General features: G+C 40.8%; 1 protein-coding gene across 3 annotated transcripts in view; it reads left to right on the forward strand.

Annotated features, from left to right (window-relative positions):
• Positions 1-14,450, forward strand: part of GTF3C1 (general transcription factor IIIC subunit 1) — a 42,449-nt gene that overhangs the window by 10,802 nt on the left and 17,197 nt on the right. For 2 of the 3 annotated variants that reach the window (XM_054080748.1, XM_054080749.1), the window contains 12 exons: positions 483-694; positions 1,445-1,581; positions 3,650-3,803; positions 4,793-4,896; positions 5,162-5,346; positions 5,702-5,977; positions 7,204-7,349; positions 7,757-7,854; positions 9,436-9,532; positions 10,289-10,466; positions 11,480-11,615; positions 14,226-14,361. In XM_054080748.1, coding sequence (XP_053936723.1) covers positions 483-694; positions 1,445-1,581; positions 3,650-3,803; positions 4,793-4,896; positions 5,162-5,346; positions 5,702-5,977; positions 7,204-7,349; positions 7,757-7,854; positions 9,436-9,532; positions 10,289-10,466; positions 11,480-11,615; positions 14,226-14,361 — 1,859 coding nt within the window. The remainder of the gene's footprint in view (positions 1-482; positions 695-1,444; positions 1,582-3,649; positions 3,804-4,792; positions 4,897-5,161; positions 5,347-5,701; positions 5,978-7,203; positions 7,350-7,756; positions 7,855-9,435; positions 9,533-10,288; positions 10,467-11,479; positions 11,616-14,225; positions 14,362-14,450) is intronic. The other variant, XM_054080750.1, reaches the window with a different exon arrangement.

Genomic DNA, 14,450 nt, shown 5'->3' on the forward strand with positions numbered 1-14,450 from the left:
ACTTCTCTGAGAACTCCAAGGGAAGAGAGAAGAAATCTCCATTTCTTACGTAGATTATCTTTGGAGTAACATTAAATCATGTTCTCATGCTAATTTGAGTCAGAAGAGTTGTGTTTCTGGCAGGACTTGAGAATCTTTACGAAAGAAACTCTCCTTACTTCAGACAGCAGTTTCTGAATAAGCTAATTTGGCCCTTCGTGATCTTCTGAGTCTGCTTCTGAAGAGCCTTGCGCATGGAGAAAATTATTCGAAACAGGGAGTTAACTTTTTTTGGGACTGCTTTTGAAGGCTGAATGCAGTCATTCGTGATCAAACCACTGCTTCCAGCAGGGTGGAAGAATGTGTGAAAAATGTAGCAGGATGCTTTAAAGTACAGTTACTTGGGTGAATAGGGGAAGGCTTTTGGAGAAAGAGAGAAAGACTAAAGATTTACAGAAAACTCACGAGTAGAGCGATTACAAGACTGTTTGTTCTTAAACTAGGCTCAAAGCCAACTGCAGTGAAGTCTCGGGGGAAGAAGCAGCTTTCCCCTCAAATTCTTGAAGAGCCCAGTGAGCTCGTAGACAACACTTCAGGGGAGAATTCTACTTTGGAAGCAATAAAACAGGAGTCCAATCTTTCCACCTATGCTCATTCCACTGATGAAGATGGGGAGGTGGCTCTGGTGGAGGAAGTCAGACTTGAAGACCTTAAGGTAAGGCCATTTGTCTTAATATTTTCTTGTTGGCATGGCTTTCTGAGCTGAGTTATGTACACTTCCAGCAAGACTTCAAGGTATAGTTTTTGTATTTGTTTATGAGATTGTTTTGGGGTTTTTATATTTAATTTCAAAGTACATTGATACTTTGGTGCATTGTAGTTACAAATGAAAATTATTTCAGGAGATAGGAACATAGCTTTGCAAAATATAATTCAGGGTTAGTTCCCTGGTGCTCTCCAAACTCTTTGTGTTGACTTAATGCATGTCATCATCTGATGTCTCTCTGTGCACACAAGTGCTGCATATCATCTGCTCTGCATACTCAAACAAGGAGGGACGAATGGGTTTTGACATGGAAGTTGTGTAGCATCAATGCTGCAGGACTGAGCCTGGGTCTAGAGGCTTTTCTAAGATACAGGATATGTTGACTTGGACTCAACACGATGTTAAGGCAGTTAGCAGCTGTCTAGGCCACAACTCAAGTCCATGTGGCTCAGAATGTGGGACTGGAAGAGAGAGTGTTTAACTGGCTGCATCTAACTGCATGGAAATCTTAGTTTCTGCATTGGTTCCCTGCCTGTGAGGTGGAGATAAAAAGTAATCCCCATCTGACTAGTTTGTTACACATAAATACATCAAAACTCTGAATTCTTCAGATGCTGCTGGGTGAGGAACCAACGTTAGGCTGAAGACATTGAATAGTACATGTAAAATTTTTGTTTTGTCTATACTGTCAACTTAAAGATGTGCGGCCAAAAGAAGGAAAAGCGTTCCAAAGCTACAGCAGTGGAGAGATCACATGAAACGTACAGGCTGCTGAAGCGCCAAAATCTCATTGTGGAAGCTGTCCGAAACCTCCGGCTAATTGAAAGCTTGTTCACGTGAGTCTGTCTGAAAACAGTGTACTGGGGGCCTGATGCATTTTGGTGGTAGAAGCGCTACTTCAGCAGTGCTGTGTGATTATCCATTGGTGGCTTTTCTTGTCCCTGATGGCACCATATGTCATTTGTTGGAGAGGATGGCACATGGAATGTGTATGGGGGGAGTGTTGCAGTTGTGCTGAATCTTAAAAATTAATCAGCTATTTCTGCAGATAATTACACAAATGAATTTTTATGCAGTATATGTCCCATAAATAGAGATCAGAGAACTTTTTTCTCTTTTCATGGTATGCCAGTGCTCGGGACCACATAGTAAGACACAGCACTTCCCTGCATGAGGATTTTTTTCATCCGCCTAAGTTTTATTTCTGCATGATTTCAAAAACTGCCCACGTGTTATTGACATTGGCTACAGAGACTTCGTGTCAGTCATCATCAGTCGTGAGGATTCTCGTAGGGTCCCAAACGTTTGATTTTATTTGCAGTTTTATCTGGTATAGTTGTGTCATAGAATCGTAGAATGGTTTTGATTGGAAGGAACCTCAAAGCTCATCCAGTTTCACCCCCCTGCCGTGGGCAGCAACACCTCCCACTGGATCAAGGGCTCCAAGTCCCATCCAACCTGGCCTTGAACATCTCCAGGGATGGGGCAGTCACCACTGCTCTGGGCAACCTGGGCCAGGGCCTCCCTACCCTCACAGGAAAACATTTCTTCCTAAAATCTCGTCTCAATTTACCCTCCTTCAGCTTAAAACCATTCCCTCTCATCCTATCCCTGCTCTCCCTGGTAAAGGGCCCCTCCCCAGCTTTCCTGGAGCCCCTTTCAGTACTGGAAGCTGCTGTAAGGTCTACCCAGAGCCTTCTCCAGACTGAAGAGAACCCGAACTCTTTCATGTGTCTTGTCATGACTTGTCTTGTCGGGACTAAAGATATTTTCCTGAAAGTTGCAATGTCTTTCAGCCTATTCAGATTCACCTCCAAAGGTAAATGGAAATTCCGATGCTCTTGTGGAGTCCCAGCTTCCAAATTGGCAGGACTTCGTCACAAATATGATTACACCATCCATCTTCTGTGTCAGCACAGAATAAGATCTTGTCATGTCGATACACACGGGGCTGCCTGCTATAGGAATTTAGTAAGAAATCATGATGTTATTCTCCTCTATGAGAATTTTGAAACCTAGTTCACCTAGTTCAATTGCAGAGTGTTGCAGAATTAGACCCTTGTCTTCTGGTACTAGCATTATCACTGATTCATCTAGTCACATCTGAGTGCAGAATCAGAAGGTATTTCAGGTCTCTGCTGTCCTCTCAGTGCTGCCAACAGATAGCACGCAGGTTCCCTCAGCAATGCTGAAAGTTCTGTCCGTCCTCAGTCTTTGCCAAGGAAATTTGCTGGTGATGTCACTCCAGTTAAATTAGTTACCAGGACATGGTAGTCTCCTGAAGAAGTTGCACATTCACTTATTGCTTCATTCCCTTAGTACCCCTCCGTATCTTTTTCAGAATTGACTTTCAGGATTGAAAGAGTCAGAAGTAGGGTCTGGGCATTTGTGACAAAGGACATGAAAACAGGTTTTAGGCAAGCAGGGTGTGAATGTGCTCCTGCAAACTGCTGCAAGAGAAAAAAAAGGACCTGGCTTCAAGTCATGGGATATGTGTATCTATATTGTGAATGCACATGTAGTTTCAGAACACCACTAAGAAAACTCTTTCTGCCCCAGGCTGAACTGAGCTCACAAGTGGAAATATAAACTGCATATGTTCAATTACCCGTTAAAAACAGCTGTTGGTTTTCCTGACCCTAGGGAGACTAGATTCATGATTGCATTATAGCCAGACACGGAGAAATCTGGCACTGAGAATTTGCTGTCGTCAGAACAGCAGTCCTCACGTAAAAAGGATAAGCTTGATTACAAAGAAAATACATCTGAAATTTAAAGCTAAGTCAGCAGTTGTCTACAGCAAAAGGGAAAAGTGAGCAGTAATTGCTAGAAGTCGGGAAATACCGTTCACCCTCATCCTCTTACAAACTGCTTAAGCCAAAGTATTTTTTTTTCATCTTTTAGGCTTCAGAAAATGGTCATGGACCAAGAGAAGCAAGAAGGCGTCTCCACTAAATGCTGCAAAAAATCTATCATTCGACTGGTACAGAAGCTTGCACGAGAAGGACTCCTCAGACTCTATCGTACTACAGTCATTCAAGATGGCATTAGTAAAAAGGTGACTGCGCACACACTGGTAGCAGAAGCAGCTTTTCTCACAACCTTCTGATCTATCAAAATGTTTGGGATCTTTTTACTGAAAAAGCATGGGCAACTTCACTCTTTGTAGCAGAACCCACAGCTGTGCTGCCCGGAAGGTCTATATCCCAAACTAAGCTGCTGCGAAAACCGGATTAGTGCTTTCAGTTATTGTGCTGGAGATGATTGTGGGACCAAGGAACAGTCTAGAGATCAAAGTCTCTGAATCTGCTTTCTGAGAGGTTCTGCTGTTCCTCAGTCATGCAATTCACGGTTTCTCCCTGCCCTGTCAGGCTGCAATGCAGTTCTAATAAATCCTGTTTTGAAAGCTAGGACTACCTGAGAAATTATAAGTTAGCCTCTAATTTGAAGTTTAATGTCATCTGTTTTTATTTTCTTTTAAACAAAAATCTGCTGTTATTGAGGTTTATGGAATGAAAATGTCTGTAGCTGTAAAGCTGAAACTTGTCATTGTAAATCTAGTCTGAAATGCTCATAAGTGGAGAGACAAGTTATTGAAAATTACCTGCTGCGTAATTACTGTAGAGCACGTATGAAATTTTACTAATCTGAATTGCGTGTGTACGTTCAGCAGCAATATGTGTTAGCTTGGCCTTATGATGTATGGCTTTTCATTTACCCTCTTCAGCCCAATATTGCAAAGTTTAAGTATTTGTTCCCCGAATATTTCCAGTTTTAAGAATTAGAAAACATTAGGTTTGTAATAATGATGTTAACTGTTTGCTGGTACAGAGACCATAAAGTCTGGCCTCTTCCTTAATACAAACTAGCAATGAGAATTTTGATCCAAAAGCATTAATATTCTTTGAGTTATTAAACCTTCATTGGGTTCATCCATTGTGGCAACTGTTAATTAAATGTCTGTTAATCTCTTGATAATCTATGCAGGTGATTATGAGCCAGTATCTCCATAAATACCTCTTATTTATTTTCTGCTCCCCTGAACAGGTAGAATTTGTTGTGCATCCTTCGGTGAGTCCTAGTGATCCCCTTGTAAAAAGCGCCATTGAGCAGGTGCGTTTCCGCATCTCCAATTCAAGCACCGCAAACAGGCAAGTGACAGCGGGGGTTTAGATGGTTTTGTGGGGAACTCGGCTTGTCTAGATCATGCAAAAATATGCAGAGAAAAGTAACACAAAGTAAGCAAAAGAAGAGAAAAATCTCTTCTTTAAAAAGAAGAGAAAAATCTCTTCTTTAGCAGCAGAGGCATGGAAGCACAAAGATGAAGCAAGATACTGAGCATCTCCTGAAGTCAGGAGAGAAGAGGAGTTGAACTCTGCTTAATTTTTACCAAAGCGCTGTTTGGTTTTAATGCAGGATTAAAGTTCCCCAGACACCAACATCCCAGGAACATGGTGAGGAGGAAAACCCGGGGCAAAAACCAGTTCCTGATTCAGGAGAAACACAAGAAAGCTCGTCTAAAGCTGATCATAATGATCGGGCAGGAAAAAACGATGAAAAAATGGGTTTAACACAGATAAAAAACTATCATCCTGTTACAGGTACAGCTTTGGCTTTTCTGTCATCGTTCACTTTAGCATTTATTATTAATGATCACTTTCAGATGTTGGGCTCTCCTAAGAGAGTTTTTTCTTCTTTTATTGGAGAAAAATTTGGTTTACAATCTCACTATCCAGTATATTCTTAGCGGCTTATTTTGTTTTACAGTTGTGCTCTATAGTAATTGCATTTGCTACTTCTTTTTTACTGCTTGTAACTGAGTATTTGTAACTTACATTAACTTTCAACTACCTTTCTTTCCTTCTAGTTTTCTTCACAGCAGTTTTGCAGAGGTAGCTGTTTCTCCTTTTCTAATCCTCTTTTTATTTCTCTTTGGTATTTAATCTTCCCTCGCAGTTCCAGGACTTGGGCGTTCTCTTGGCTTTCTCCCCAAAATGCCCCGTTTAAGAATGGTCCACATGTTCCTCTGGTACTTAATTTATGGACACCCTTTAAATGGAACTCAGCAAAAAGGAGGTAGTGATGGTGAGAAAAAAGGCAGCAAACAAGGGGTGGATGTGAATGCAGCTGTAGTTAAAGCACAACCAGACGAGACCATAGAAATTACGACAACTGCAGGGAACCCTGAAATCTCTGCACAGGAGACTGAAGTAGAGCTGTCTAAGCAAACCGGTAAGGAGTGGCACATCCCGACTTCATTGCAGACTTTACCGTGGTTCAGAGTAGAATTTCCATAACTATTTAACCGTACAATTTCAATGAAAACACTTTAAGGTAGGAAAACAAATGCTTGAAAAAAATACTCATATTATTAATGGCTTGTTCTCAAATCAAAAGGGATATCATACATGGGCTCTCTTCCGGATAGTGAAGGCTCAAATTTAGAATGATATAAAGGTGGAAAGGTTGCTAGTAATTCAGAGAGCACGATCTGAATTCAGAATAATCTTGAGTAAATTTGATGAAATAGTTTCGATTTAATTTTGGTAGAGATGGATCTCCATTGAAGCCATAGTTGCACAATTAATGCTTAAGTTGCCTTAAAAAATGTTGTCACCTGTTATTTATTTTACAAAAAGAAGTTGTAGTAAGTGGGACAGGATACATATCTTCTAAAGTGAAAAAGGATGTTAGAGGTTTGGTGTAAAATCGTAGGATGGTTTGGGTTGGGAAGGACCTTTACAGGCCATCCAGTCCACCCCCCCTGCAGTGAGCATGGACATCTTCAACTCGATCAGGTTGATCAGAGCCCCATCCAACCTCATTTTGTATGTCTCCAGGGATGGAGTGTCTCCCACCTCTCCAGGCAACCTTTTCAAATGTTTCATCACCCTCACTGTAAGAAATACCTTCATTATATCCAGTCTAAATCTCTTCTCCCTTAGTTTAAAACCATTACCCCTTTTCCTATCACAACAGGACCTGCTAAAAAGTTTATTCCCAAGAAATAATTTGATTTAGTATCTAAGGGGACTTTTTAAAATACACTTTAAGGATAGCTAAGTCTTGGAACAGATTATCTTGGTGAAAAACAAAGTCTTGTGAGGGTAATGTACGTGCCATCTTCATATTTGGCAACACAGAATTCATTGTATTGGTTGCTTTCAGGCATCCTCTAAAATGTCTGTATAAGCTAAGAAAGAAAGGGCAGGCCTACTATTAGTAGCCTTAAATGTGCTTTTCAAGCACATTTCACCAACACCGAGAAAAGCCGTGAAAGTCCACTTCAGGGAAGATGGAAAATCAATGGCTTAAATAATTTTCAGGTCATTTTAGATTTTCAGATTTCCAGACCATGAACTGCTGAATGCATTTTGTTTGAACATTAACAGTAAAACTGTTTGCGTAACTGTTGGGTTTGTCCTGTCTGCATCTAAGCCAGTTCTTCTTGTTCCTAGTGTATGTGGATAACATGTCATGGATGCGCTACGTCCCTCCTCTCCCGGTTCACAGAGAGTTTGGATATGGATGGGCTCTTGTTAGTGACATCCTTCTCTGCTTGCCTCTCTCAGTCTTTGTTCAGATAGTACAAGTCAGCTACAAGGTACGGCTTTTTTTGGTTTCACATTCGTTTTACTTTAAGGCCTGGCGATATCAACTGTACCTATAAGCAGTAACAAACATCCTCTTGGCCTATTTTAACAAAACAGGCCGTCAGAGACCAGACTCTTCAGCTCTTGATAGTCTTTTACAGAAAAGTTAGTTTCTTTTACAGCCACGCTGAAAAAAATGCATAGTCCTGTAATGCTGCCGATTCTTAAACTAATATTTTGCAAAGAGCTTTTTATAATCTCACTGAATCTTCTGCCATGTTGATTGACAAGAATAATGTTTAAGTATTTTACAAAAGCAGTAACATTTGCTGAGAAAATATTTCAGTAGACAGTTCTGGTGGCGAAGCTCAATACTTTAAAGGATATCTCGCATTTAGATTAACTTCTATAATTCTAGGTGGATGGTCTGGAAGATTTTTTAAATGATCCACTAAAAAAGCACACTCTGATCAGAATTCTTCCAAGGTCGGTCCGACAGCAGCTCCTCTACAAAAGGTAAGCAGATCAGTCAGAGTGAATGGCTCTAGGGAGGAAACAACAGTGGTTGACTGTTTTTGCAGTTATTTCCTGTTTGTGTCAAAGAGAATTTTGTTGCTTAAGACAAGGATCATCATTCTTCTAAGGATAGTGTGCAAAACTGTATTTTTGTCTCCCAAATAGAAGGTAATAAGAAACTAATAAACAATATTCATGCATGCTGTCAGGCAGTGTTTGAGAGCTGGGAGGTTCTGTCCTTCATAACTCATCAGCCGGATGTTACTCTGTATAAAACACACTCCTGACTGCTGCTAAATTCAGAATTTAATAGAGTCTAAATGTTGCTGTCCTTCATAAATCTTTCTAAAGATGCCACATTTCCCAGTTCCTGCCTCTCCTACACACCATTCAATTTCTTCTCATGCTCTCAGTGGCATGTCTGCCATTGTTTGCCTTTCCTCATCTAAGAGATAGAAAATTGAGAGTGGACTGAAGGTAGGAAGGGAAAGCAACATTAAAGTAAAACGATTTGAATACTTGGCATCAGCAGCGCCATGTTAGATTCCCCAGAAGGTCATTGCTGATGGCATGGATTGGGATGGTTGGTGGCTTCGACCACATCTTGCGAATCTGCAAACACGTCACTGGTGCACAAACAGTGCCAGACAACATCAGCTGTCGTCAGCTCAGATTTGCAATTGCTAACCTATATCTTGGTAAATTTTAGTAACGAGGAAACTGGATTTATGGTATTTTCTGGAATCTGCGGGCTCCATCTGTTAGTTTTATGCAGAACACTGAGTATAACCATGTTGTGCTTTGCCCTCCAATTGACTAAAACTTCTCCTAACTCAGCCCAATTTACTTCTGCGTTTCTGGGCTTGTCAAATGATCTTTCAGAGCCCCAGAGAAAACTCCTGCCAAAATGCAGTTCTCAGTTAACTTCACAGAAAAACTTCATGAAATTAAATGTGGGCAAAGCTGGGTTTTTTAGAAGCTCTCTCAGAAACTAGATCTTGTAGAAGTTTCCTGCAGCTGCCAGAATTTTGCCATATAAATAGATCTACAGCACAGGAAATGTTGCACTTTTTGCTCTGCCAAAGCTGTGAGCAACTGAAAGCAGTTTCTTGGAGCAGTAATTCTGAAGAACCTTAACTACAAGGATTGTTGCCTGGTTCTTTATATGCACACACATGAAGGGTGAGCAGCCCACATTTAGCAGTCATGTTTTCTTATTCGTGTCTCCTCTTCATAATATGAAATTGTCTTCAGATCTGCTGGCATTCTGACCTTGTTTAATTCACCTTTACATATGTTATTTCTGGCTAATTTTGGTCTTTGCTAGCAAAATTTTAGTATTTGGCTAAAATATTGTGTGTGTAATTTGAAGAAAGTAAATTTGGAGCTTGGGGATACTCTGTTTTCCATAGGCTGGCAATTTAAACACAGATACAACTTCAGAAATTCTAAAACTCAATTGTTCAAAAAAGCAGTCATTTCCTCGAACTTCAGGTTGCTGCATGAAAAATGGTGTGTTTTCTGATGTAATTTTTACTATCTTCATGAGTGCTAATAGTAATACTCCTAATATTGCTGCAGGAGGTACATTTTTTCAGTGATAGAAAACCTTCAACGATTATGTTACATGGGACTGATACAGTTTGGCCCAACAGAGAAATTCCAAGACAAAGACCAGGTAATTTTCTTAAAAATATAGTCATTATTCTTCTTATTTTTTGTCTAGCGAAATAAATGCAAGGTTGGGGATTGTAGTTACCTTAAATAGTTAAGTACAATACTGATGTTTCAGATGCTGATGCAAACCTCCAGATCCAAGTGACATATTGCAAGTTGTGCAGCTAATTTTTACCTCTTTGTCTGGAAAGACACTCCCTAAATGTGTAATGCTGAATGTTGTGCACAGTAATGGTCTGGGAAGTTCTAAACTGGCAGCGCTTTATGAAGAACGAGCATGCCACATGCTGTTCCATCAAGGTGTTAGGCATTGGATGTCTGATACAGAATAAAGTCACTGATCAGAGAATAATAATGACATAATAATGACATGCATCTTTTTATAAACAGGGAGCACGTGCAAAGGAGAATGTAATTTATGAGGATAAGAAAGATAATTAGACCCAAAACGACACCTATTCAAATCCTGAATGAGAGCTTATATGAAATAATTACTCGCAGTGGAAACTGGGAATATCGTGTGCACAAAGGCGGAAAAGAAACTATTATAAAGCTAGAAATGAAATTTCTCGTTTGCTGGCAAGGGAAATTTGGGAACACAATAGAATAGGGTGGGGATGGGTTTGTCTTCTGTCAGAGCACTGGCTCAAAACAGCAGACTGAGGAATGCTAAGCAGTCCTAAACCAGATTGTCTCCTGTAAATTAGGCAATTTCAATTATTTTTGTATACTAGCTGAAATATGCTGTATTTGACAGGTCTTTGTGTATATGAAGAGAAATGCTGTGATTGTTGATACCACTATCTGTGACCCCCACTATAACCTGGCTCAAAGCAGCCGCCCATTTGAGAGACGCTTGTACGTTCTGAATACCATGATGGATGTGGAAAACTTCTGGTTCGATTTGCAGTGTGTCTGCCTTAACACACCATTGGGTATGGTATAATTGTTCATTTTTATACCACAATTCCTCCTCCTTTCCTAAAACTTGAGGCAGGCTCTGGTTTGTCGCTTCTCTTGATATCTTCTTGTCTGCTCCACTTGTGCCTCAAAAACAGCTAGGATTTCTGTCCATATAGTTGTATAAAGTTGAGATCCACTAGAATTTTTTGGAGCAGTGTTAAGGGAAAACATTGCTGTCCTGTTAGAAGTATCAAATTTGAAAAAGCCCTGTAAGATTTTAATCCAGCTATGAAAAAGCCTTTTTGAAAATAGAATATTACTAGAATTTAAACAGAGATCCCCTTTCCTTAGAAAAATGGTGCTAAAGCTTCTTTTGAAATGAGTGGAAGTTAAGGGAGTTTATGCACCCCAGTTTTTTTGAGTTTTTTTTTAAATAGGATACATGCTTGTCAAATGGTAGTGTGTTTGTGACGGTTGCAGCTTTTGGAGGCTTGTTAGACCACGATTGCTTTTAGCTCCCAAAATATGAGAATGATATCTTTTCACCAATTTGCTTTGTTATATTCCAGTTAAGTGTGTTCCATGTTGAGCCTTAAGGGGAAAATTGCTCTGTGCTGGATTAAATTTGTATTGAGCCTCTAGAACAAATACCTTCGGGGAAGATCTAGTCCTGCCCTGTTGTCTTTAAGCATGGGCAGCCAAAAAGCAGTAGTAAGGCAGAAACTGTTTTTTTCTACCTTTGAATTTCTTTACTATAAAACCATCACGCAACTCCTCTGCTGTCTCCTACATGTATCTCCAACATGAAGGTGTCTGATGTACAAAAGGTTCACACTGTGTTTCAGCAATCACAACCTGCCGCGTTGTATCTTGAGGACTGTTGCCACATCTGAGTATTGGAAAGGCTGTGATCTATGCATAGAATGTCAATTAACTGCTCAATTTTTTCCCTTATAAAGGGTGCAAACTGCTAGAGCAGTTTGGATTGAAAATGGGTTGAAGTCTTACATCCCATACTGACAGTCAAAACCATTTGTATGCCTAGGAGTTGTCCGCTGTCCTCGTACAAAGAGAAGTAATCTTCAAGGGGAGGAGACTGCACGAGATGTAGAAATGGAACAGGAGTCTGCAATAGATAAACACAACCTGGAACGGAAGTGTGCAATGTTGGAATACACCACGTAAGTCATTTTCATCCTTGCTTTGTAGCTTGAATAGAGTGGGCAAAAAGAACTAATCCGTTTTTGAGGATGTTACTCAATAGCAAAAGCAGGTAAGACTCTGTCATTTCAGTTAGATGTTGTGGGGTTTTTCTTAGTAATTCATAGAATCATAGAATAGTTTGGGTTGGAAGGGACCTTAAAGATCATCCAGTTCCACCCCCTGCCATGGGCAGGGACGCCTCCCACTGGATCAGGCTGCCCAAGCCCCATCCAACCTGGCCTTGAACACCTCCAGGGATGGTGCAGCCACAGCTTCCCTGGGCAACCTGTGCCAGGGCCTCACCACCCTCATGGTGAAGAAATTCTTCCTAATGTCTAGTCTACATCTGCCCCTCTCCAGTTTATACCCGTTCCCCCTCGTCCTGTCACCACAAGTCTTTGTGAATAGCCCCTCTCCAGCTTTCCTGTAGGCCCCCTTCCGGTACTGGAAGGTCACTATAAGATCTTCTCTGAGCCTTCTTTTCTCCAGGCTGAAGAACCCCAACCCTCTCAGCCTGTCCTTGTAGGGAAGGTGCTCCAGCCCTCCGATCATCTTTGTAGCCCTCCACTGGACCCGTTCCAGCAGCCTCACCTCCTTCTTACCTTGAAGATTCCAGAACTGGACACAGTATTCCAGATGAGGTCTCACAAGAGAGGAATAGAGGGGCAGAATCCCCTTCCTCCCTTGCTGGCCATGCTGCTTTGGATGCAGCCCAAGACACGGTTGGCCTTCCGGGCTGCGAGTGCACGTTGCCGGCTTGTGTCGAGCTTCTCAGCGAACAGCACCCCCAGGTCCTTCTCTGCAGGGCTCTCTCAATCGCATCATCCCCCATCATGTACTGAAAACGGGGATTGCCCTGACCCAGCTGCAGGACCTTACACTTGGCCTTGTTGAACCTCGTGAGGTTCTGACAGCCCCACTTTTCCTGCCTGTCCAGGTCCCTCTGGATGACGTCCCATCCTTTTATTCAGAGGCTGTCTAATTAAAAAGACCTATAGTTATGTAACATGTTTTTTAAGTAACTTGTCTACTAAGCAGGTTTTCATGCTAGAGGAATGGGAGAAACAGATTCAAATTTCTTTACAAAGTGGTATGGATGTGTATTGCAAGAGTCTTGGGCAAAGCAAAGTTGAGAGGGAAAGAGTGCTTCCTAAGTACAGTTAATGCAAGGCAAAATTACCAAGATTCTCTGTTTCTGTGCTTTATATCCTGGTATGTCAAGTATCTTGTGTCCTTCCTAGCTCCCTGATATCGCATTCTGAATTCTGTCCTTCTGTGTTGCCCTTTGCTGCATATCATTGAGAAATTAATTTCTAATAAAGCGTTGATGTACACTGGTGAAATCTGGAGGCGATCTCTGGAGCACTTCATCTCCTGCCTAATCACAACCAGAATCTTTGCAAGGATTATACACTTGCCACCTGACAGCCATGCAGAATGCTGGTCATACTTCTTACATTGTGTTGTCCACGGTGGTTTAGGTTTGTCAAGATTCTATTCTGGTTTTAGAAACCATCTGTTTCAAAGTATTTTCAAATAGTTCAGTGTTATAGATCAAGTTATCTTAAAAAAATCATTGGAGTTGAGGGAACTGAATTCCACTGATCCTTGCTGATAGAAAATATCCTGTTCAGTCCACTTGTATGGACTTTCACGTATGGGCTCCATTGTGTCATAAAAAAATATTTTAAAATGGATATCTGGGGTTTACTTGCAGTTAGGCTGGAGATGGCTGCAACATCTTTGAGGTCAAGAAACAGTTTTAGAGTTTAACTGATAGTTTAATGTTATAATGAGAGAGTTGTCTATTAAAGCTTGACTGAAATAATTTTTTCATGGTAGCTTTCAAAAGATCTTTCATAAGGCGAAACAGGATTTTAAAAATGCTCTTTGCTGTTATTAATGGATTGTCAGAGCTGTCGTATCTACTGCATATGCAAAGCTCATTCATGGCTTGATTTTTCTTTTTCTTGGAAGCAGTTAGCTTGTCTCCATGGTTTCTTGCAAAGCGCCATGTTTACTAAGAATTTTTAAAAAGTCTTTTTTTTTCCTTCTACACTGTAACACCACACTGAAAGTAAACTGGCTCGTACCCTTTCCAGGGAAAGAATTGCAATGCATTGTTTTTCTGGCTTGGATGTACGTTCAAGCAAGCCTTAATGGATTTGTTAGAAAACTGGAGAGACCAAGGCTTGACAGTCAGTGTTAAAAAGGGTTACATTGCTGCTAGTTCCTGTGCAATATTTTTCTCACGCTTGTTCTGAGAAAGTCTTTTATCTGAGCAGGAGTAGCGCTCAGAACTGACTTCAACACAGCCATTGGTAATGAAATTACTGTGGGTGTAATCTTTAAACTGAAAGCTCAGTCATTAAATATCAGGGATTAAAACAATGGAAAAGGCTTATTGTCAAGCTACTTCTGTAACAGGGTTAAGGGAAGGAGCATTTCTCTTTCTCTTCTTTCCTAGCCCTGTCTGGATTGGGAGGGCAAGAGGAGAGTCTGCGCATAGCGCATACATCCCATTAGAGCAGCTGAGAATGTACTCACTACAAAATAATTACTGTATATTTTGTTTCTCTTTCTCTTAGAGGCAGCCGAGAGGTGGTTGATGATGGAACTATCCCTGGAGATGGGTTAGGAGCTGCAGGTCTGGATTCCAGTTTTTATGGGCATCTAAAACGCAATTGGATCTGGACAACCTACATCATCAATAAGACTAGGAAGGTGGGTATTTTAAAATTTATATCCTGCAGTGACTTTTCCAAATTTTACTATTCTTAAGGTTGAGATACTAATAGCAAAATCTTACAGTT

This window comes from Cuculus canorus, chromosome 15 (assembly GCF_017976375.1).
Source record: "Cuculus canorus isolate bCucCan1 chromosome 15, bCucCan1.pri, whole genome shotgun sequence".
In the NCBI taxonomy this organism is placed as follows: Eukaryota; Metazoa; Chordata; class Aves; order Cuculiformes; family Cuculidae; genus Cuculus; species Cuculus canorus.